The sequence below is a fragment of the Solea senegalensis genome, linkage group LG4 (genome assembly GCF_019176455.1).
Source record: "Solea senegalensis isolate Sse05_10M linkage group LG4, IFAPA_SoseM_1, whole genome shotgun sequence".
Lineage (NCBI taxonomy): Eukaryota > Metazoa > Chordata > Actinopteri > Pleuronectiformes > Soleidae > Solea > Solea senegalensis.
The window spans coordinates 18,928,184-18,950,977 of NC_058024.1; the positions used below are offsets into that span (position 1 = coordinate 18,928,184).

Consider the following 22,794-nt stretch of genomic DNA (forward strand, 5'->3'; position numbering starts at 1 on the left):
CTTCAACTGACAACATGTGCACCAAGAAGCAGGCATGATAGTCTATATTTACAGCTCTCATAGTGTCTTAACGGTACTGAAACATGTTTTTATTTTAGCTTCAGAGGCTTGTCTGTTAATTAACCGTGTAATGAGTCAATCATTTGTTTACATAAATGATTGGAACATGATATCAAACAATGCCGTAAAAGGAATGTTAAAATGATGGTGATAGTTGATGGAATCATTGCAGTTATTCATTTTTTTTTATTTTCATTTACAATTCTGTCATCAGTTGTTTGTTTAATAAGAGAATACAGAAATAGACGTATCAAATGTTTCAAAGTTTTATGTAGCTGTATACATTTGTACTATGTTATATTATAAAACCTCATTATAATTAGTACATATTCACTTTAAGTAAAATGTCTGGTTCTCCAGCAGATAGAGGTGTCAACGTATTGTTCATTTTACATTAAAAAAAGTTAATAATGGGAGAAACCGTTTCATATGAAGAGCTAAAAGCAGTGTGAAGAAAACAGAGATAAACATTGGTTAAAATATTTAAACGTCCTTTTGTTAGGTTACTTTGAACCTAACAAATCTGAAACTCAGCACAGTGTTTTTTCCCCATAGGTTATTGGCTCACATTTAGAAAGATTTATTTAAACATTAACAACCACCTCCTTGCAGGGGCATTTTACACTAAATTCAATACAATAGCACCCACAACCGTCCAACAAAATCGTCTGTAAAATGCTAGTATCAATCATTTGGATGCTAAAATGATAAACTGGTAGTGTCTGTTCTTTGAGAGGAAACAAAGCCAAAACAGCTTCTTTTTAAAAAAAAAAAAAAAACATGACTAGATTCCCGCAGTTCTTGTCAAATGTTCTCAGTTGTTGGTCACGTTCGTCCTGTCAGCAGTGGAGAAGCCTCAGATGCCACACGTTCATACTGTAGTGATGCCACAGCGTCTCCATATGGCCCGTCGTAAAGGTGGGTGCTCTGCAAATCTACCTCAGCTCGCAATTTAATTTTCTATATCCAAAAAAACAACGTCAAATTAAAATGTGAGGCATTATTTTTTTAAATAAGCTTTCTTGATTAGAGTGGATTTGAAACACTGTCAGTGACAAGATGAGACTTAAGTACCTGGAAATCTCTGATGTAGGTGAGGAAGAAGCTGATGAAGGAGAAGGCCAGAGACCATTCAGACACAGTGCTGATGAGATGAGCAGTGTAACCCTGAAAAACAAGGTAAGGGTACATCATTTTTGAATGCTTAAAAGCTGTTTATTTAAACTCGATACTACTTTAGATTCTGACTGAATGCTGGATACACTTTATTGTAAACACTGACCTTCATGGGGAAACATTTCTTGTCCCCGACTGGAAAAAACAGTTTTTTCAAACGTTGTCAACAAAAGTATAGCCTATGACACACAAGAGACAAGTACTGACCGTCTCTCCAGGATTCCAGTGCATTTTGTGAGGTACATCCACCCCGGGCAGACTGCTATACATGATGACAGATGATATGAACACTGACGAGGTGTTAAAGATCACAACTTATCAATTTCACCACAGCAAAAAAAAAAGAAAGAAGAAGCAGGACACGTGTTAATATAAGATCTGTCAGGAACACTTTCAGTCACTTTGAGAATATATCTCAGTAATTAATGGTTGTTTCTCAAGGTGATTTTTCTTCTCAGTAGATAATATAATTATATATATTTGTTCATTTGGACACCTTAAAAAAAAGGTGATAATAATAATAGAGGACTCACAATTAAAAATGAGACATGGCCTCTACACCCCTCTTTGCATCACTTTTTCACGGCACTTCGGGAAGAACCTGGGACATTCTTGTCTACAGTGGCGATAACTTGAAATTAAGTCTTAAATTACCAATCACTGTTACTTAGATATCTACCCAATTTGTTATCCTTTTGGTTACATCTTTGCACAGTGTATTTTGTCTCTGTCCTATCTTGGTCGATTAGTGCTGTATCGCAACTGTCAGTCAGGACATTGCTGTCTCAACTTGAAGCTTATGACCACTCTTTCTGTCTGCTTGTTTGTAGAAAACCCATCAAATCAGAAAATTGGAAGCTATGATATAATAATCCAGCCAATAAAAAACAGACAAGGGATACTGGTGATGATGCTGCTCAGAGTCCAGACGCCAATGCCCAGGCGGATGAAGTAGATGGACTTGCTGTGGATGTGAGGTTGCATGTTGAGTGACAGCAGCGTCTGAACTAAGATGTAGAGAGCCCCGACCCCGAAGGTCAACACTGCGCCCACCAAGTGCATGGAGAACAGTGTGGTCTTCTGCTCGGACACACAAAAAACACACACATTAACACAGACACACAAATGGAACAGCAGGTGAACGGATCGTAGAACAGCTGCGCTCACCTGGAAGTTTGCAACCACACACATCCCAAATGAGCTTATCCAACCGAGCAGCAGCCCAAAGCAGTTCAGCCGGTGGAGTCTGAGCTCGTCCCTCGCAGTCAGAGCCTCCACCTGTTTGTAACGTACATACACTGTAGCCATCCCTGCAGACATGTGTGTAAATTAGGGCTGGACAATATGGCTAATAAAATGCTCTCATGATAAACATTATCAATCATTTTTTATATAAATCTCAGATAATTAAAGAGTGTTTTTGTCTCTTGAGAGAAGCTGAAGAAACCAATGGACAGAGCACATCAAACACTTTTTGAACAGGAAAAAGTGATATTTGTGATTATTGTGTACTTATACCTTATACCTCAGTGTTTGTGTAATACAAAAGAAAAAATGATACAGTGAAATATAGTAATAATATTGTATTGTGATGTCTCTGGCGATTCCCATCCCTTATGGATATATATTCAAACTTGGTAATACTGTGATTGAAGAAAGTTATACACACATATATACTGTTTTTGAATTATTAATCAGCCTTAATTTAAAACAAAAAAAAATACAATTAATAATCCATATTCATACGGAGTATGGATAAAAAAATAAACATTTATAAACAATACTTATTTTGAGAACAAATGAATAAATGTAACAAGAACATTAAACATAATGTGATCATTTCAGCTAAAGATCTGTCTATGATGATTTGTTCGATAGACGTTTAGTAATCTGACCAACAAACAGACTGTGTGTGTGTGTGTGTGTGTGTGCTTTACCTAAAAAGGCTGACACGTCCAACATGATGCCAAACACACACCTCTCTGGTGCCATGGTTCCTGTGTCGCTGCAATACAAAACAGCCCATCAGAACATGTGTGTTATGTTATGTAGTTGTAGCTTTGTGAGGACCACAGGCAGGTCCTCGCTTCTTTAAAGGGCTTTGTGGAGGTTAAGACCTAGTTTTAGGGTTAGGGTTAGAATTAGGTTTAGGCTAAGGCTAAGGCTAAGATTTGAAGTTAGGTCAGGTTAAGGTTGGGGATAACACTTTGTTTAGACTACCCAAAATAATGGACGTCAACACAGTGTCCTAAGAATAAAAGCTGTGCACACTTGTGTGTGTGTGTGCGTGTGTTACACACCTGATGTACGGCACCAGAGGATCCACATGTCTAAGAATCACCGCTGTGACATATGCGAAGATGAAGGACGCTGCAGTCCAGATGACCAGAGCAGCAGGCAGGAAGCACAGGCCCTGCTGGAACCACCACATGGCCTCTTGGCCGAGTGTTTGTTGCTGGGTAATTGTGAAACATACAACATGTACACACACTTCAGGATCCTCTGCAGAACACTAATATACATATATATACATACATTGTATGTTTGTAGCAGATATATGTTTATATATGTATATATGTATGTATATATATATATACATATATATACATATATATATACACATATATATATAAATATATACATACATATATACATATATAAACATATATCTGCTACAAACATACAATGTTAAGTTTATTTCTATATTTCTATATATCAATAAATATAATATAAACCAAGATAAACAAAGAGTAAAATAAGTCAATTCAAAATAAGATATGCATGCGCAATAAAAATCAAGGTAAAGCTGAAAGCCAGCAAGAAGATATGTCATTCTAAAAATGTACAATTATTCTGTCGAATATTGTCACAAATATTAATTATTAAAGGAAAATAACACAATTGCTCTCATATAATGCTTGTTTTAACATACACACACACACACACTTGTACACTACTCAAACCTAGTATGTGCCCAATTATCTTCATACACTTGTAGTCTAAGCAATGTCCACACATGATTATCGTCCCTGCCTGTTCCTGGGAACCAAGGTCATCTTTCCCAGCTGCACAGATAAGCTTAGGAAGGGAGCACCAACTATAAAGCTATACAAACTTTCTCTGTGCCTCAGAGCCATGTTTAACCTGCCTCTGTGCTGTTGTCCATCTTGACTCTCTCTTCGCAAAGATATAAACCACCCTTCAACATGCAACTTGCTACTCAAGTTTCATTTCTTCATCAGACATCTTAGGACAAATTTAGTCTTAAGATGTCTCAACTTTGTAATAATCTAAAAGGTTAGGAATCTCCTTTGTAGTTTGGTAAACTAGGGGCCCCGAACAGCATCTCACTTGGGCTCCCCACAAAACTAGAAACGACCCTGGTTCTTGTCATGATTTACTTTGGCAATTGGGTCCTGATGGTTTGTCATCTTTAAAATGTGGGTCCTGCAAAGAGTGCGGGAAACACTGTGCTCTACAAACTAACTTTAACTTAATTTAACTGTAAGTCAAGTCATAAGTGTGTGAAAGGTCGATTATCAGAAAGGAAAGTCCCTGTGAATGTGATCGCAATGAGGAAGTGAACTATAGTATAAAGATGGCTGCTTCACTATAGTATTCGGTTATACACCAAACTACATTACGAAAATAACAATAACAACTCACTCAAAACTGTGTTTCATCGACAAAGAAATCGTGAAACAACAATTAGTACCATGTAACGGCACACGCAGAACACACTGACACACAATTATTCACAATTATACAGCGACATAAAGCAGCTTAATACTGTTTGCTACGTCAGATAACAGACCAATAATAACGTGATAACAAATAAAGTTTGGTTGTGTCGGTGTATTCAGACTCACCCGCTGCTGCTGCACTGATGAAATCAATCAGTCACACCCACAGAAAGACCGTTTTTTGTCTTTTTGCTGGGACATGTGATGGCACTCACGTTACTCGAATCCTCGGACAACCATAATCGTCCAAATCTTCAGAAAATGTGTTTTTAAACCTGCTGTCCGTTAAATGTCAGTGATTGTCACAACACTGACACAGATACAATCCTCTATTTGAGTAAACTAAGTTCTACTGTTGTGTTGTTTCGGCTATTAGCTAAAGGAGATAGTGCGCATGCGTCGTTCAATCACAGGCCAACAAAAGGGCAAATTCAACCCTGAGTTATGTCTCGTAGGAGAACCTACAAAATACAGCGCAGCGGCCTCAGTCGGAACTGCATCCAGTTTCACATGAAACTGATCTACTATATATGGAAGCCCGTCATAGTAATGAGATACTAAGGCATAATAATGAGACACTAAGTCATAACTATGAGATACTAAAGAATAATAATGAGACACTAAGTCATAACTATGAGATACTAAGGCATAATAATAATAAGACACTAAGTCATAACTATGAGATACTAAAGCATAATAATGAGACACTAAGTCATAACTATGAGATACTAAAGCATAATAATAATAAGACACTAAGTCATAACTATGAGATACTAAGGCATAATAATAAGACAGTAAGTCTATGAGATACTACATAATAATACTAAGTGTCATAACTATGAGATACTAAAGCATAATAATAATAAGACACTAAGTCATAACTATGAGATACTAAGGCATAATAATAATAAGACACTAAGTCATAACTATGAGATACTAAGCATAATAATAATAAGACACTAAGTCATAACTATGAGATACTGAGGCATAATAATAAGACACTAAGTCATAACTATGAGATACTAAAGCATAATAATAAGACAGTAAGTCATAACTATTAGATACTAAAGCATAATAATGAGACACTAAGTCATAACTATGAGATACTAAGGCATAATATGAGTCACTAAGTCATAACTATGAGATACTAAGGCATAATAATAAGACACTAAGTCATAACTATGAGATACTAAGGCATAATAATGAGATACTAAGTCATAACTATGAGATACTAAGGCATAATAATACGACACTAAGTCATTACTATGAGATACTAAGGCATAATAATAATAAGACACTAAGTCATAACTATGATATACTAAGGCATAATATGAGTCACTAAGTCATAACTATGAAATACTAAGTCATAATAATGAGACACTAAGTCATAACTATGAGATACTAAGGCTGATAATGAGATACTATCTCATGAGATACTAAGTATCTTATAATTATGAGATACTACGTCATAATTTCGAAATAATATCTCATAATAATAATGACTTACTATCTCATTATATTGACTTAGTATCTCATAATTATGACATAGCATCTCATTATTATGACTTAGTGTCATAAAAGTGCTTTGGCCATCGGTGAATGGTTTCAGATGAGAGACTGAGATTTGTTTGCACTGGTAGGTAAAGGACTGATTGATGATCTAGTTTACTGCAGTTGAAGAAAAAGAGGAACACAGGTATCTGAGCTTGTCAGTCAAACAAACTACACCCATACAGTGACAACATGCTCAGAGTGAAAGGTGTGTTGTCTTGATACAAAACAACTTGTTTAAGGCAAATCTTTAGTCACAACGATGGAGATGAACTGATTAGTGAGTGCACACACACACACACAAGCTGCTGCAGCTACTGATATTCTCTCTCACAGAGGTGATATGTGAAGTTGTTGTGCTGTAGGTTTCAGGCAGTTACTTGTAGACACTCTCTGGCTTCTGTGCAAACCATACACATGCAGATCAGAGCATCACTTCTGTTTGCATTTTCCTCTAAAACAGGCAGTGTGAAGATACATTACCATACAGATAGAACTGTAACAGTAAAGGAGAAGCTCAAATGTTCCAGTTACGACATAACACTTACAACTATCATTTAAACAGCTATAATACTACTTAATGAAAGTGTGGACTTCTCATGACAACAATGAAATATAGGTCATCCAAAGAACAGAAATATCTCTTATATTGTGCCACATGTATATGGTTACACTCATTACACTATTACAACTGTATTTGAAACATAAAATTAATACCATAGTCTAAAACATTTTGTATTTTCAGTCATAATATGCTTCTTTCAGGGCTTTTTCATGAAAACTAGTTTTTACCCTCAATGATTTTCTTAAAATATAGCTCATCTAATTAGTGCTTTTCTTCTGTGAAATAAAGACTTTTTCTCACTTTCAGTCATGTTGTAAGGCACCTTCACATAATTAAAATTCTCAATGTCACATTTGGCTTTTCCCTGATAAAATAACACACTGTCATCAAACATCCCACATTTGGTCATGTAAAATGACAAGTCTTGTTACCTTTTTCTTGTAAACTACCGTTTAATGTTTGACTTGCTTTGCTCAAAATTAAGACTTAATCTTCCCAATGTCCTATGACTCCACTTTAAAAAAGGTAACTCAAACAATATCCATTACAATTCTTTAATATTGTCTCGTTAAAAGGACAAAGAGTTTGTGATGTGGGTGAAATGAACCTTTAACACTTCTGTATGGAATGCTTTATTCCTATGAGCCAACAGGGTTTTTTTTTTATCAACAGTGTAAATTCTGTCATGTTTTCATACATACAGTACATTATCTTCAACATCAACTTAAATAAACCAAAAGCTTAATATTGGATCTGACTGTTCAATGAAATCGAAATCAAAACAGGCACAAAATGTGAAAGAAAGACACTGATCTGAGCTGTTGACGTTTTCTAAGAATGGCTGTCAGTACAGCTTCACCCGACTCAGTACACGGTGCAACAAAAGCATAAGATGACAGTGGTGGTGGATGTGGAGGCGGAACGACCAACAGCCAAAGACAGAGTTTCATATGATTCTCATCAGTCACCACCTTTATGAACTGTGACATTGTCATGTGACCTCATCTCCTATTCATTCAGTCCACCTGTTCTACCTCAGCAGGTATGATTTGTGGAGGAAACTTAGCATCAATGACATTGTGTCAACAACAGTTGTTTAGTTAGTAGACGTCTGCAGTGAGGCACAGGCAGGAGTGTGTGTGTGTGTGTGTGTTTTAATAACATTAATAACTGTCGTGGCAGTGGATAGTTGGTCCAGTGAATGGTAGAATTTGATTTGTACACAAATTTCACTTTTAAAAAACCCACTGCATATTTCAAGAGCTTAATTCATTTAAAGCAAATCCAATTCTTGGAAATAAATAAAGAGTTCCATAGTTGTTCAGAAATTCTAACATATCCACTGTGAAACGCAGTCGTACAAATGCATAATTTATTCCTGTTTGAATGATATTTCCCAAAAACTGCAGTAAACAGCAATTTCTGAAACTCACTGAGCCTTTATAAAAATGAAACTGCATATCTGTGAGGTCTTTTAAACATCGGTATATCTTCAGTATGAACCAGCAAGCTTTAACACAGTGCTATTTGGACAGCACCTTGTTGGTTTTGTCTTTTCATTGTTTGTAAACAACAATGGAAATATAGAACAAAAACATCAGGTTAAGAGTAACTGAGCATGATAAGTAACAAAAGAGCAGTTAAGTTAAACAAGGTTTAAGTGAATATTGATTCAATATTGATGTAAAATCTATTCACCTTCAAATGTGTGAAAACTTAAACATAAAAGTGAATTTGTGACGTCAAAGGTAAACTTTCAGACCCTCCACCCTCAGCTGGAAACCTCCCACTGCGAATCAAGTGAATTTCAACCTTTGACCTTTACCACAAACGTGTGCAAAGCAAATCATTCATTATGCATAGAGGAAGCCTTAACCAAACAAGTGAGCATTTCAGCAAATAATAAACCAAGTTCAATTCTAACACAAAATGTGACGTTTTGATGCGTCAAGACTTTTAAGTTTCTTCCAAAACCAACTTTTGCTGATGAACGATGAAGAACTGGCTAGCTTCACGTAATCAGTAGGAGATGAAGTTGCCTTAAATCATAGACATGGAAGGATTTATAAATGTTCCAAAGCAAGATTTTTAAATTAAAAGAGAAGCATAGACACCATAACAGTTTGGTATTTACAATAGCAAAAAGGTAACGTTATGCAAATATTACAAAAAATTATAATCAAAAGCAAAGAGTTTGATTGATTTCCTATACATCTTCTTGCACATGGACAGTTACAACACATGTAAGTTTCTCTCCTTGAAAACAATGAGTAGCACCTGTACTCTTCCTGAAATATTTGCGCTGTGTAACAATGACTTTTTTACAAGGAGAATTATTGTTACTGGGGCAGAAGGTACAAATTCAATTCTGACAGTAATACTCCAGTATCTTAATATATATTATATGTCCTCACATTCAGTTGGCAGAAGCACTTACTGTACATCACATCACCCCCCTGCATCTCTACGTGGAAAACAGAGGGAAGTAGAGATGAGTGTGGCTAACAGGAAGGAACAGAGTCAGTAATGGCCGGCGTGTCCTCAGTGGGAAGCAGAAATGAAGACTGAACATGGCTTGATTTTAAAAACAAAAATGTGAAGATGGCAGGCGATCTGGTTGCAAACACTGACACAGTAACGCACCAAGTCAAAAAAGGAAATGATCTGTAGGAGAGAAAGAAAACACTTCTTACAACACAGAAACACACCAATTCCAGGAAAAGAAGAAAAAAACAACAACACCCCATTTTAATCCATGTCAAAATATTCACCATCTCACAGATTAATATATTGTCTGATTATATATATATATATATATATATATATATATATATATATATATATATATATATATATATATATACATATATATATATATATCTACATACATATATATATATATATCTACATACATATATTTAATATCTCATTAAAAAAGATTAAGAGTCCACGTTTCACACAGTTCTTTACATCTAACTGAATATATTTCTTTCTTTTTGAGAGGACATTGCTATTTTCTACCATTTTGTGACATTGTATGGACCAGATTAATCAACATAAAATAATAAAACAGATTAATTGATGTCATATACACAGACTAATTAAACCTTTACTGTAACCATTACAGAGAACATTCATCCAAAGCCTGCATTACATTTGTACTTACCAATGCAATCCACAGCACCAGGTACTCGTCAATAAAACTATTGAAATACTGATCCAGGAACAGTAGTCCAGGGCCAAGGAAGGCCAAGTCATGAAGATGCATCTCACTTTTTGTCATATGTGCTACCTGTGGACAAACACATACAAACCACACAGAGGCAACAGAGTCAGCGTCAAACACAACAAACACATCCTCTGAGTGGAAACTGGTAGATAAGGTTATAGATTTACTTACAACTAATTTGTTGGTGATTTTGGCCGAGACAAAACCAAATGCCAAGATATAAAGACACGGGTGTTTCTCAAACAGCTGGACAGCGGACTTCTTATAAATCATTATCGCCAAAATTATAACTGAGCCAATATGTAAGACGGGAGAGAGGACGCTGGTTCCCTGTAGACAGAGACGACGAAAAGGCAGTTGTCAGAAAGACACACTGGAACTGCTCTGCAGACCAGACAGACATCAGCCGGATAGTCATTTTAGATTTTAGATTTTCAAAGACATAACTGTGTAACAAATATTCTTCCATGAAGAAGAAATAAACAGCTCACAACATGACTTTTTAATCTTTCCAATATCCAATCCAGGGAATTTGACTAGTATCAGACCTTTAGTCAGTATCGTATCGGCTGATCCCTGATATCTACTGGGAGGAAAACTTGAAGGTTTTCAGACTTACTGCTATTGTGGATCCATTTTTGCCCACACCTCCTGTAAAAATAACTCTGAAATAATTGGTGCAAGAGAAAATGGCTCCTAAAAAAGTGAAGATGGCTGGAACCATTTTCACCTGAATATTTAGGAGTGGAATCTGGGAAGTGAAACATTAGAAAACAAAAATCAGGAAATTATAATGCCACATCTATCTCAAGCCATACATGTTATATCAGTCAACTATTTAGTAGTTTTTGAATTCATCTTTACATTCAAAATAAAGTTCCATGAGCAGAGAAGTCACAGTAAACGCATGGCATTCAGGGACACATTAGTTGTATTACTGATACCAATTACAGCAAAAAAGCCAAAACAACGATGCATTAGAATTAAAACATTACAACATAATTTTGCCATCATTCACATTAATCTGAAAGAATTACAACTAACTAAATTTACCATTGACTGCCAGAAAGCTGATCCTCCCACAGCGGCCAGCAAATACATGACTATTATGAAGATTTGCACTTCAGTCACATCAATGCTGAGTGAGAGGAAAAAGCACAACATTTACAGTGAGGATTAGTGACATTTACCAGCAGCCTACAGCCTTCTCCCACAACACACAGCTGGACATGAGTGGACATGGCTGTGATCTTATATACAACGCTGGTTGAGTTTAAAGGTTCAGGATTTAACAGCAAAGAAGCCGAAGAAGAAACGTCATCAGTACAAGTGACTCAGTCACTACTATCACAGTAACTCCACATTTAAAAAAACAAATCAAAAACCGTAGTGCTTCTTTAAAAAAATTCTAAACATGGTTTAAATGTTGAGCTTTAGAAATGTGGGTGTGTTTTTTTTGTAATGTAATGTAAAAACTAGGTAGGTTTGAAGGTTAATTTAGCTCATCTCATGCTCCTGACAAGCCCTTCAAACAGAACAGACTGAATTTAAATCCTCCATCTCCCGAGGTCAGAGGTCATTGTAGAATCAGATGAGTCAGCTACGCAGCAGCAAATTAAATTACTCACTATATTATTTCCAGCTGATCTTTTATTTTTTTTTAAATAATATCATCAATGGTGTCAACATTTGTTACATATGTAGCAATTTGATCTGATCTTTGTGTTCAGTGGATAACCAGGGCACAATAAAGTGGGGGTTAATCTTTAATGTGTTTTTATTAGGTCATTTAAAACCCTTAATCTCGTTTGATTATTCTATAATATTTTCTATTTTGGTTTATTTGGTTATGAGTTTTAGTTTTCAGGGAATATGACATGTTTGTACTCAGCTAGGTGAGGAAGAAAAAAGGAATGTGTTGGGTATCATGTTAGTGAATCTTTTGTCAGACCCACTAAGGATATACTTCATGCTATGAGTCCTGAAATTAGTGGTTGTAAATAATCTTGTTGCGTTGAGACAAACAAAAAAATCAGAACACAAATTCAAGCCGCTCTTGTCAACTCACATGCCAAACCGCAGTGTTCCTGACACGTATGTTTGCCAGTGTGCACAGTAGAACATAAACATCCCAGCAAAGCAGCAGAAGAACATCCAGTCCGGGTTGGTGCCCATTTGCACTGCTATACTGGTTCCCAACACCACAAACACTACAGGGACAACAACACATGCGATTCATATGAGGATTATATTAAGAGAGACAGTGTGAAGTTAAATGGGAGACAAATCTCACCAGTGGAGAGTGAGTCACAGCCATGGTCAAATAGTTCACCCAAAGGAGAGCTGCTATTGGTCCGTCTGGCCTGCTTCCCGTCAATGGCATCCAATGACTGGTAGATAAAAAGACCCACAGCACACAACAAGTAGGTCCAGAGAGGAGCCTGAGACAACACACACATTCATGAGTATGTATAACATACATTTCATCAGCATTAACTCAGTCATTACAAAACTATATGCCATAAACACTTTTGTTTTTCACAGCAATGTATTTTCATTGATCAATAAATTAAAAATCCTTCCAGCTGACCAAGGCTAACTTTTTTTATTGCGGGTTAATTATTATTAATTGAGGTTATTTGTGTTTTAAAGACGATACAGTGCAGGGTTGTTGAAGAATGATCACTCACCTGTTCAGTGGCAGTTGGACAATAGTAGACAAGCACAAGGGTGGTGAAGACATTGGTGGCCAGACCGATGATGGTAATTAAGTTTGGGGCAATCCAGGCAGGGACTCGTCCCACTAGCCATTCCCAGTAACACTGCATTAGAGGCTCGAGCAGGGAACGTCCTGCACTGCTGTACCTGGAGTGATAAATAATAGCCAGCTGGAACTCAGTAACTCATAGATGCCACCCAGGTGCGACAATAAAATGTCGGGTGGAAATTTTTCTGCACTTTCATCAACTGATTGAATGGGTTTAAAACAGCATACAAATGAAAAGAGATTGTTTTTTATTATTATTATTTATATATTTATTTATTATTTTAGTTTCAGCCCTGTTTGAAACATTTTAAAAGTAGCCGTCTACAATGATTAGCAGCATAGCTGACGCTGCACTGTTCTCCGCACAAGTTGCAATGCTATGCCTCAGCAGAGGTGCATCTCAGAGGCCACCCCATCTCGTCTCTCATTTGTTTCTCTGCACTACAACCTCTTCTGCTAAATACATGAGTGCCCTCTGCTCATATAAATCTAAACAGTATGTGAGGTATAACGAAAAAAACACACATTGCCTTTAAATCAAATCACATTATGTGGGTGCTTTTAGTCCAACTTTTGTACCATTTCTGTCTGACAAATATCTTTTCTGGTTTTAAGTCCAGTTTTAGACAGGCTAATGCAATAAATTGTTTTTTTTCCAGTGTTATATAGGCATACTGAAAGTCAAGCTGCTCTCAGTTCCAAGCAATGGCATTAAAAAGTGATGCTATCAATTTACTTTGTGCTACATAATCGTTAATTTTGTAAACTGACATAAAAACAAAAAATAAATCCTCCTTGCTTATATTCAAAATTTAATGTATGTGAAAATCTAACCCAGCAATATGAGACTACAAGTTTTCTGGACATTGTAGTTAGTTACAAACATATCAATGCTTTAACAAGAATACATAGAAATTACCTGTGTTCCTCCAGTCTCTTGAGCTGGTGACGGGACAGGGGGGGTGAGGGCAGCTCAATCAGCCTGCGCAGCACTCCAGGAGCAAACCAGCAGTCTGCCTCCATGCCGACACCCTGCCCAGGGTCCTTGTCCCGGCCAAGGCCTCGGCGAGAACGCAGGCCCCCCCCTTGCTGTTGCCCCGGTGTGCTCATGTAGCCCCGCTACCTGTTGGTCTGGTTCCTGATGGCTCTGCCTCTGCCACTGTCGTACTGGAGGGGCTAAAGATCCACAGTGGGGCTGGATATTACCTAGGAACATGAAAACACTATCCAATGAAAATATCACAATCCATGAAAGCAGCTGCCTATGAAACATTGTTTGGCTAATGCTTAGGCTAAGGAGTCTGTCCTGTTTAGACCTTCAGATCAGAGTCAGACAAACCATAAATGCTAGTGACTGGATCAATATATGGCATACAGAGGATTGCATTACTTTTATTATTTTGGGAAAGAACAAGAGAAACCAGTGGAGATAATGGATAATTATATATTTCTCCATGATTACCAATGGCATCCATATAAATAATGGTCTACGGCAGGAGAGACAAACATATTACTTTTAATTAATATTAAATGTTTTATCAAGTTTAGACCCAGTTATTGAATTGTATTCATATTCAGGGAGTTACATCAAGCATCATGAACCACAGATGGAAACTAGCCTTTTGACATGTTTACAGAAATGTTAATTAATATTAATATAATGTAATATTATCTGCCCCACGAACTGTGTGAACTGTCACACGTGGTATTGTCACACTTGTTGTTGTTAATGTTGGCGATAACATGATTACATGAGAAATATGATCAAACTAAAGTCAACACCCATACATGTCTGGTTCTCTTTAGCAGCGCACGTGCCTTCAACGGGGCGAATGACAAGCCAAACGCTGAACCCTTTACAAACCAAAGACAAGTCCACTTGATGTTACACTGTTTATCGTTTCCGTGAGCGACACTTTCACATCCATCAAGTGTCTACGTCGGCGGTTTGCTAATGCTACCTAGCATAATTGTTGTTAGCCAAATTTACGTTACTATTTCTAAGACTGACGCTGTGCATGAGTGGGGATATTTGGAAGCTGGTCCAGTGGTTAATCACACTTATTCAATATTACAATGTCGATGAATATCACACAACTGAATCAATCAGTCTACACCACTGACACCTCCCTATGTGCTAGCCAATGCTAGTCCGACTAGCTAACCTGACCAACTGACGGATGTGCCAACTGACCTGGCCGATTAAAGGACGAGAGCCACGGACAGTCCGGGGGGATGCGGCGGTGATACAATCCGACAGACAGCAGCTCTCTTTTGGCGGTTAGTTTGCGGTTTGTCCGTAAAGAGTTGGAATACCGAGAGCACATCAACTGATGTACAGTATCGCCACGACTGGTGACACTGTGGTTGACACGGAGTACGCTAGTTCCCGTTAGCCGTCACTGAGATCTCGCGAGAATGTATCATGGTAGCAAGAGTAGTGAAGCACCGAGTCCAGACTCCCAGGCATTGGACAGATTGGAACGAAATATAATAAAAATGGATACAGTGTATATTGATGTAAATATGTGAGATTGTAGCAAGGTGACTGATTTCCATCTCCAATCACATTGGCAGGTTGGTCTCAAGAGAAGATAATGAAAAATGAACAATAAAGGTAAGAACAGTGAGAACAAATACAAGAAATGAGCAAACAACATACAACAGACCATAGTACACGTCATAAAACCTGAGAAGACAAGGTTTCCTTTTGTCGTTGTGGCACTCAACATCTACTGGTTCCAAAGTTAAATCGCATGCACATGTTCATGCTCCATTGGCTCTCAAACTGTGGTATGTGTACCACCAGTGGTACGCAAATGTCCTCTGGTGGTACTTGGAGGAAAATCAGAGATACTGATATACCAGGGTATGTGATCAAAGTGAAGCGTAGAGTGTGTAGAAAATGAAACAATACATTCAATAACAATAATTAGCGTCACTTAATCTCTTGCTCCATCTTAATCTAATTTCATACCTATATACCAGTGTTTGATGTATATGTGAGGAAAAGGAGGATGATGAGAGAGCAATGATCTTATTGGGAGTAAATGAAATGTCTGTAGCTGACTTTGTTGGCAATAATGTGTGACTTGGAGAGTTCAATTTTATCTCAGGTGGTACTTTGGTATAAAGTTTGTGAGCCAAAATAAAAATCCCCCTGTGCGTGTGTCACCTTTTCCCTCCTCCACTCTTGCACCTTGTCAGTTTCTAACATCCTCCAGTTTGCTTCGATCTATTCAACAGACTCTTTTACAGTTCAGCCCCTGTGGCTCATCCAGTTTCACATTTTCTCTCCCTCACACTGTCTGCCTGTTTCCGTCTTTATCTGCTTTTTTACTTTTCGGATCTTTCGACAAATAGATAGACAGACAGACAGACAGACAGACAGACAGATAGATAGATAGGCTTTATTGTATGCCCGAGACAAGTTAAACCCATAAAAGTTATTTCTTGTATTGAGGATCATTCTTCAAAGTTCAGACTGAACAACAGTAATTGTTCTATAGGGAAAAGAGCAAAAACACTTTAGCCTTTTGGCTTTTATTTCTTCTTCTTTTCATATCGAAACACAAATAATCCATAGAGAAGAAACAACTATAACAAGAATATAGCAAACACCAAGAAGTGGATTTCAGGTACAGACTGATAGTGTGACAACAGGGCATTAGAATAAGGACTTCTTTATTTACAAACATGGCATTTGTGCGTCAGGAAATTTGCAGCTCAAAGATGACCAACAATGACCGAGCTATACGTTTCCAAAAAAAGCACATTTTGAATTTGTTTTCATATGAAGACACCGACATTCTCAAACATGCATGGACCTCAAATGTTGTTGCAGTCATGTCTGACACAAAAACTGAGAGAGTTTTTTGAGAACTTTGGATATGTCTATAGCTGAATTTCTTCAGCAGATACAATTTCTCTGCGTCACTGTTAGGGTTCTCTGTCTGTCAGGTGAGTCAGGTAGGGATTAAAGAAGTCTCTGAGGAGGTTCTGCACCCGTGCAGGTTGAGGGGTCCGAGCAGCAGGGACTAGCGCTGGATTCAGATCCAAGTTCAGGATCTTAGTGGGGTTGAAAGTGGCGGAGCGGGTCTGGGCGGTGTGGAGACCCTCAATGGCACTGGACAGCCAGATGAGTCTCTTGAGACTCTGGATGCTCTGTCCACGGTTGTGCATGAGCTGGTGTTCAGTCACAGCTCGGCGGCTGAAAGAAGCCGGAGGGAAGAGCGAGAAAGATCAGTCAAGATCGATACATCCTCATGTTACGTCGTAACAATGGTACGAGCAATATCAGAGTGACATGGAAGCAAAGAAAGGGACTGTGAAATAAATACCATATCATTTATTATGACACACATGAATTATTGAAACTTTAATCTGATTTATGCAAATAAGTTTCCCCCCTTTGACATTCTCATTTGGCAATTTTCAGTTGTGCAAAAAAACAACAACCCTGTTTTGTTGAGAAACTATTCAGGAAAAAAGCTCAGGTGTGAACTGTGGTGAACTAAAATGTAATGTGTAGTTTTTTTGTTGTTGTTTTTTGCTGTGATTCTGAATAATAGATTTCTCTTTGGCAGATTCTTTATCAGTGCCACAAAAAAAATCCTGAATGAAACAGACATAGTAATTGTATAATGTGTTATTGTGTTGTTATTGTGTTAACGTTTCTGTAATTTCATCGAACGGCACAAGTAGCTTTAACATTTATCTATCCGTTTACCTCTCCTGTTGGCACTGGCCAGATGTGAAGAGAACGAGAAGCATGACAGCGAGCCACTGCACAGATCTGTGTGACATCTGCATCTTCTGTAACAAAAGAGAAAGAAAAGTTTTACAAACTTTGCAATTTTAAGACCAAAAATATTTCCAAAAACAAATGTCTTTGTAAGACTGTTTAGTAATGACTGAGTTTCTCCTTGACCCTTCAGATTTCTTAGAATGGACTTCATGGGCTTAATTATAATGCACTAAACATTAAATACAACATTACATTGCAGACACGTTTAAAATCCCAGTCTGAGCTTCGTCAAGTCAAAACAGACAAAGTTGAGTCGTCATAAACAGAAATCACAGAGAAGTCAAGGATTGATCGATTAGATATCTTAGAAACTCGTACTGTGATCAACTCAAGCCTTAGGTTATCGTTAACATAGACGCTGAAATTTACTTTTCATATTTGTTTCTTTAAAAAAAAACACACCAAAAAAAACATAATTCCCCTTAATGCTAAATTGAAATTCAGAGCTCTGTTAAACATAAAATCAAAAAACTTCAAGTAGATGAAAATCGTGCTGCAAATTACAAAATAGAAATAAAACACTGACGTGAACATTAGTGGAAATAAAGATAACTTACATTGACGGTGTTGGTGACTGCAGCTCCTCTGATGATTTGACACTAAAGTGACTTCAGGTTCGACCTCCAGACCTTTTATAGAGCCCCCTGACACACACACACACACACACACACACACACACACACACACTGAGGCTTAATGATGAAATGAATGAAACAGACGTCAGTGCCCTAATCTCTCTAACATATGATTTTTGCGTCTGAGGAGAGACACAATGACATTTGTGAGCTCATTTGTATCGATACAATCCCAAAAATGCCTCCTGCATCCCAGTGTGCACAGTTTTACACACTCACCGGTCGGCTATACTCTTTACATAATCAGGAGCTTTGAAATTAAATTCAATTGGGGGATTATGATTTTCTATACTTTGGTCTAATCCGCACCCGTTTCCTCTTTGGGGAAATTCAAGCATTTGACAAAGAGGAGTTTAAAGAAATGGGACTGAATGGTTTGCACTGATACTGAAGGTGCAGACTCACTGGGGTGAGTCAGCACATCAACAGTCTGCAGCTGTTCAGGTTCAAACTTTTCTCCGTCTGTAGTTAAGATGCCTGTTGCCTGGAGCTCTTCTCCAGCTTCCTGACATGACCTCCACCATCGACACCACACCCCCAACGCTAATGAACCCAAAGAACCTGGAGTCTCTGGTTGCTGCAGTGTCCTCCTAGTCAGTGTTAGAAATGCAGTTGTCTTGACAACACCTTCCTGGACGAGCTTCCCTCAGTGAGAAACGTCGGCCACTGTCAAATGCTCGTGGGTGGAGGGATGAGGCACATCGGTGATTAAGTCCATTAAGTTTGCAATGATGTGAAGACATTTGTAGAAAAGGAATAAAGAGATGCAACTAATCAGTAGAGGGAGGTAGACATTTCCTTTAACTCAAACCACAAGAAGCAGTCTTAAATCAAAAACTACTTAACCTATTTAAATGATATTTTGTCAAGGGTGTGGGATAACTCGAGCACATCCAAATAAATGGACAGATTCAGGATTATTTGTTTGTTAATATGGCAAGATAGGTGTTGGTGTAGTGGTTAGCACTCTTGCCTTTGAAGCAAGAAGGCCCGGGTTCTTCACTCAGTCAGAAAACAAGAGCCTTTCTGCATGGAGTTTGCATTTGTGTGTGTGTTTTCTCTCAGGTTTCCTCCCACAGTCACAAACATTCAGATAGGTCGATAGATGGATGGATGGATGAAAATGTAAGTTTCATCATGTTGTTGACAAGTCACAACTGGAAATGCACATGTTGGAAAGAATAAAATATTCCTGGATTCCATTTATCTGCTTTAGTCTCAGCATTGTGTTTTAGGGTTAGGCCCTTAGTTGTGATGGTTAGGGTTAAGATAAGGGGCCAGTCAGTGAATGTCCTCACTATGAATGCTATACAGACATATGTGTGTGTGTGTTCCCCTGCAGGCATTACCATCATGGAGACATGTGAGTCAATAACACATCAGAAACTCAGGTAAACACTGAACAGCACGTGGACTCTTGTCAAACCAGTTCATCCTGAATTATGCAACACAAGTCAGAGGGAGTGCATCTTTCTAAGAATATTGTGTTCAACTCGTCCAAACCGTTGGAAACACATCGATATTCAAGTCCACCTTGTCCACTGTGGACGATCATTACTGTGACTCAAGTAGGACTGAATTTTTAATCATTTTCGAATCAGAATCAAAAGCAACCAATTTTTCAAATTGCAAAGACTGCATTTAATTGTTTTTATAGTTCAGTGCCAATTAAGATAAGATAAGATAATCTTTTATTAGTCCCACAACAGTGAAATTTACAGTGTTACATTAGCAAAGACAGTCATCTTAAAAGGTAATAATTATAAACATGCAATTGAAAATACAAACATAGAAAAATATGGCCAATTAGAATAAAAATGAAGTCAAATATGAATATTAAATACCAGGATATATTCAAAATGATGATGAAGTGCAGATATATGTATATATATATATATAATATATATATCATTTTTAATGATTTGTATATATATACATATATGTATATAGAGTATGTATGTGTTTCTATATATATATAATACATATATATATATCATTTTTAATGATTTGTATATATATACGTATATAGAGTATATATGTATGTATACCTGTATGTATATATATATACATATTCATCATTCTTCATTAAAAATGGGATAGTATATACAGTATGTGTTGTGAGCTGTGATGCTCACAGCCAAGACTCACGACTGTGAGCATTCATATATTTTAATTCTCATTCTTGTTTTGGAGTATAGTTGCAAATATTGTTGTGGTATATAATGTAATGGTATATAAATCTATGACACAGTAATTATTGAACTGAGGCAAACAGCATCACTCATAATATCTGTGACAATTCGATATATTACCCAAAGGGAATCAAGTCTTTATTTTCATCTTCCAGGTTTATTTCAATGATTCAGTAAAATGTTAGAATAACATTTCTGTATGTGCACATCTGCAGCAGGTGCTCCACGTGCAGCGCAGCCTTCAACCACATGGTGGCAGCATTGTACTGAGCATCTGAAGAGAGGGAGCTGAAAAAACACTTCCTGCCCCACTGCATTGATGCAGAGCAAGGGAGAAAGCAGCCAACAAGTGCAGCACTGCATTCTGGGATGGATGAAACACCACATAGAGACACACACGTGAGTTGTGTGTGATTATTTCAAAAGGAGAAGTGAGTATTGGTTTATGCTGTCAGAGATCCTGTCACGCTGCGGTCGCCCAATAGATTAATGAGAATAAATACTTTTTTGCACACACACCGATTAATGAGAGTGAATTTGACCTCTGCATGTAACCCATCCTTATTTCTCACCAGCACTGAATACAAAAGCTGGACACAGGAACAATATGCAGCACTTATTTTACAGCAATGGGAGGTTGGATGCTTTGCTCAGGGGCAGCCCAGCCCATGGCCCATCCATTTACAGAGGCAAATTACCCCTCCATGATTTTGAAGCCTCTGACGTGCCGCAACAACAGTCACCGGTCAGTCTTTGAATGACCATGATCCATAGTCCTTGGTTTGGCAGCGTTGGCTCTGGTCAGTGTTGACAGGAGCAAGGACAAAGGCTTTGCCACCAACTCAGCACGTTGAATCAGCGTCGCCGTCTGTCACTGAGAGAGTTTGCTGTTTAGCACCAGAAGATGAGAGAAGACACTCAAATGACGAAGCAAATGAAAGACACGGACACACACCTGCAACCATGTTCCAGTCTGAGCTGAGCTGTTTACAAAATGGACATCATGTCATACTGAAACAGACCATAAAGTCCATAAAGGAAATGTTAACTGACCAAATAAATCAAATGTGAGACGACCTACATGCAAACTGAAATCAGGTTTCAGAACCTTTTGGACCCTGAAAATGTAGTTTATATAATTATATGGTTATGTTACTATGAGTTTCCTTGTGATCTTGGAAGGCTTGTGTCCACACAGTGGACAGGATCTCTGGACGTGTTGATTGTCGCGATTCATCAGTAGGTTATTAAAACACTCACAGCTCCTCTCATCCACAGGAACATGCACAGGTGACCCGAGCTCTTAAACTCATGTTTCCTTGTTTATGGTCCAGCTCTCTTTTACAGAGACACAGCACTGTGAAAAATCTCTAGCCAAGTGAAAAATCTCAGTGGGATTATCCTTGTAAACTCAAAACAATTCTGAGGGGGAAAAAAACAACATTGTGAAAAATCACAAATTGACACAGATTTATTTGAAATTCCAATGGCTTTATTTTATGTATATAGATTTGTATATATTTATATATTATATATATATAATGTATATACTTTTGTCACAACTTTTTACTCAGTTGCTTGATTATCATCTTTTGTTCAGCTTAAGTTCAAACGACATGACACTAAGACCAAAGGCATTCCACATGATCATATCTTACAAAAAAGTAAAGAAAACAACGTGAGCGTGTGTGCGTACGTGCATGCACGATCACACACACACACACACACACACACACACACACATGGTATCGTGGTTCTGTTTGTAGAAAGAACTGAAAAGTAAAAAAGCAGATAAAGACGGAGACAGGCAGACAGAGTGAGTGAGTGTGTGAGGGAGAGAGAGTGTGGAGAGAGTGGATGAGCCACGAGGGCGGAACTGGAGGAGAGTCTGTTGCATAGATCGAAGCAAACAGGAGGATGTTAGAAACTGAGGAGGTGCGAGAGTGGACGAGGGGAAAGGTGACACACACACTGAGGAAACACACCTTTACACTGCGTCAGCGACTAACACACACACACTTACACACACACACACACACAGGGAAGCACAGGGAATTTTTATTTTGGTT

The 22,794-nt window shown here is 37.7% G+C and overlaps 3 protein-coding genes across 3 annotated transcripts; all 3 read right to left on the minus strand.

Annotated features, from left to right (window-relative positions):
• Positions 1-312: 312 nt before the first annotated feature.
• On the minus strand, positions 313-5,392 carry dram2b (DNA-damage regulated autophagy modulator 2b). The gene is made up of 8 exons (XM_044024964.1): positions 5,106-5,392; positions 3,537-3,691; positions 3,174-3,241; positions 2,404-2,546; positions 2,139-2,316; positions 1,444-1,526; positions 1,135-1,227; positions 313-1,020 (listed from the first exon to the last, which is right to left on the minus strand). The coding sequence occupies exons 2-8, from the start codon at positions 3,665-3,667 to the stop codon at positions 886-888; spliced, it is 831 nt and encodes a 276-aa protein (XP_043880899.1). The 5' UTR covers positions 3,668-3,691; positions 5,106-5,392; the 3' UTR covers positions 313-885.
• Positions 5,393-7,635: 2,243 nt separating this feature from the next.
• Positions 7,636-15,477, minus strand: cept1b (choline/ethanolamine phosphotransferase 1b). The gene is made up of 10 exons (XM_044024757.1): positions 15,286-15,477; positions 14,011-14,297; positions 13,015-13,189; positions 12,618-12,765; positions 12,393-12,534; positions 11,378-11,462; positions 10,944-11,075; positions 10,496-10,654; positions 10,262-10,387; positions 7,636-9,759 (listed from the first exon to the last, which is right to left on the minus strand). Exons 2-10 carry the CDS (start codon positions 14,199-14,201, stop codon positions 9,637-9,639), a joined length of 1,281 nt encoding a protein of 426 aa, XP_043880692.1. The 5' UTR covers positions 14,202-14,297; positions 15,286-15,477; the 3' UTR covers positions 7,636-9,636.
• Positions 15,478-16,618: 1,141 nt separating this feature from the next.
• On the minus strand, positions 16,619-18,490 carry pth4 (parathyroid hormone 4). Its single transcript, XM_044024821.1, has 3 exons — positions 18,456-18,490; positions 17,821-17,906; positions 16,619-17,301 (listed from the first exon to the last, which is right to left on the minus strand). The coding sequence occupies exons 2-3, from the start codon at positions 17,901-17,903 to the stop codon at positions 17,031-17,033; spliced, it is 354 nt and encodes a 117-aa protein (XP_043880756.1). The 5' UTR covers positions 17,904-17,906; positions 18,456-18,490; the 3' UTR covers positions 16,619-17,030.
• Between the last annotated feature and the right edge of the window lie 4,304 nt (positions 18,491-22,794).

Coding starts and splice junctions, on each gene's coding strand:
- dram2b (XM_044024964.1), bottom strand. CDS start 3,667: ATGTGGTGGTTCCAGCAGGGCCTGTGCTTCCTGCCTGCTGCTCTGGTC. Junction 2,547..3,173: donor GGACGTGTCAGCCTTTTTAG/GTAAAGCACACA, acceptor ACATGTCTGCAG/GGATGGCTACAGTGTATGTA. Junction 2,317..2,403: donor GTGTGGTTGCAAACTTCCAG/GTGAGCGCAGCT, acceptor GTGTCCGAGCAG/AAGACCACACTGTTCTCCAT.
- pth4 (XM_044024821.1), bottom strand. CDS start 17,903: ATGCAGATGTCACACAGATCTGTGCAGTGGCTCGCTGTCATGCTTCTC. Junction 17,302..17,820: donor GGCCAGTGCCAACAGGAGAG/GTAAACGGATAG, acceptor GGCTTCTTTCAG/CCGCCGAGCTGTGACTGAAC.
- cept1b (XM_044024757.1), bottom strand. CDS start 14,201: ATGAGCACACCGGGGCAACAGCAAGGGGGGGGCCTGCGTTCTCGCCGA. Junction 12,535..12,617: donor CTGTGACTCACTCTCCACTG/GTGAGATTTGTC, acceptor TTGTCCCTGTAG/TGTTTGTGGTGTTGGGAACC. Junction 9,760..10,261: donor TGGTGCTGTGGATTGCATTG/GTAAGTACAAAT, acceptor TCTCTCCTACAG/ATCATTTCCTTTTTTGACTT.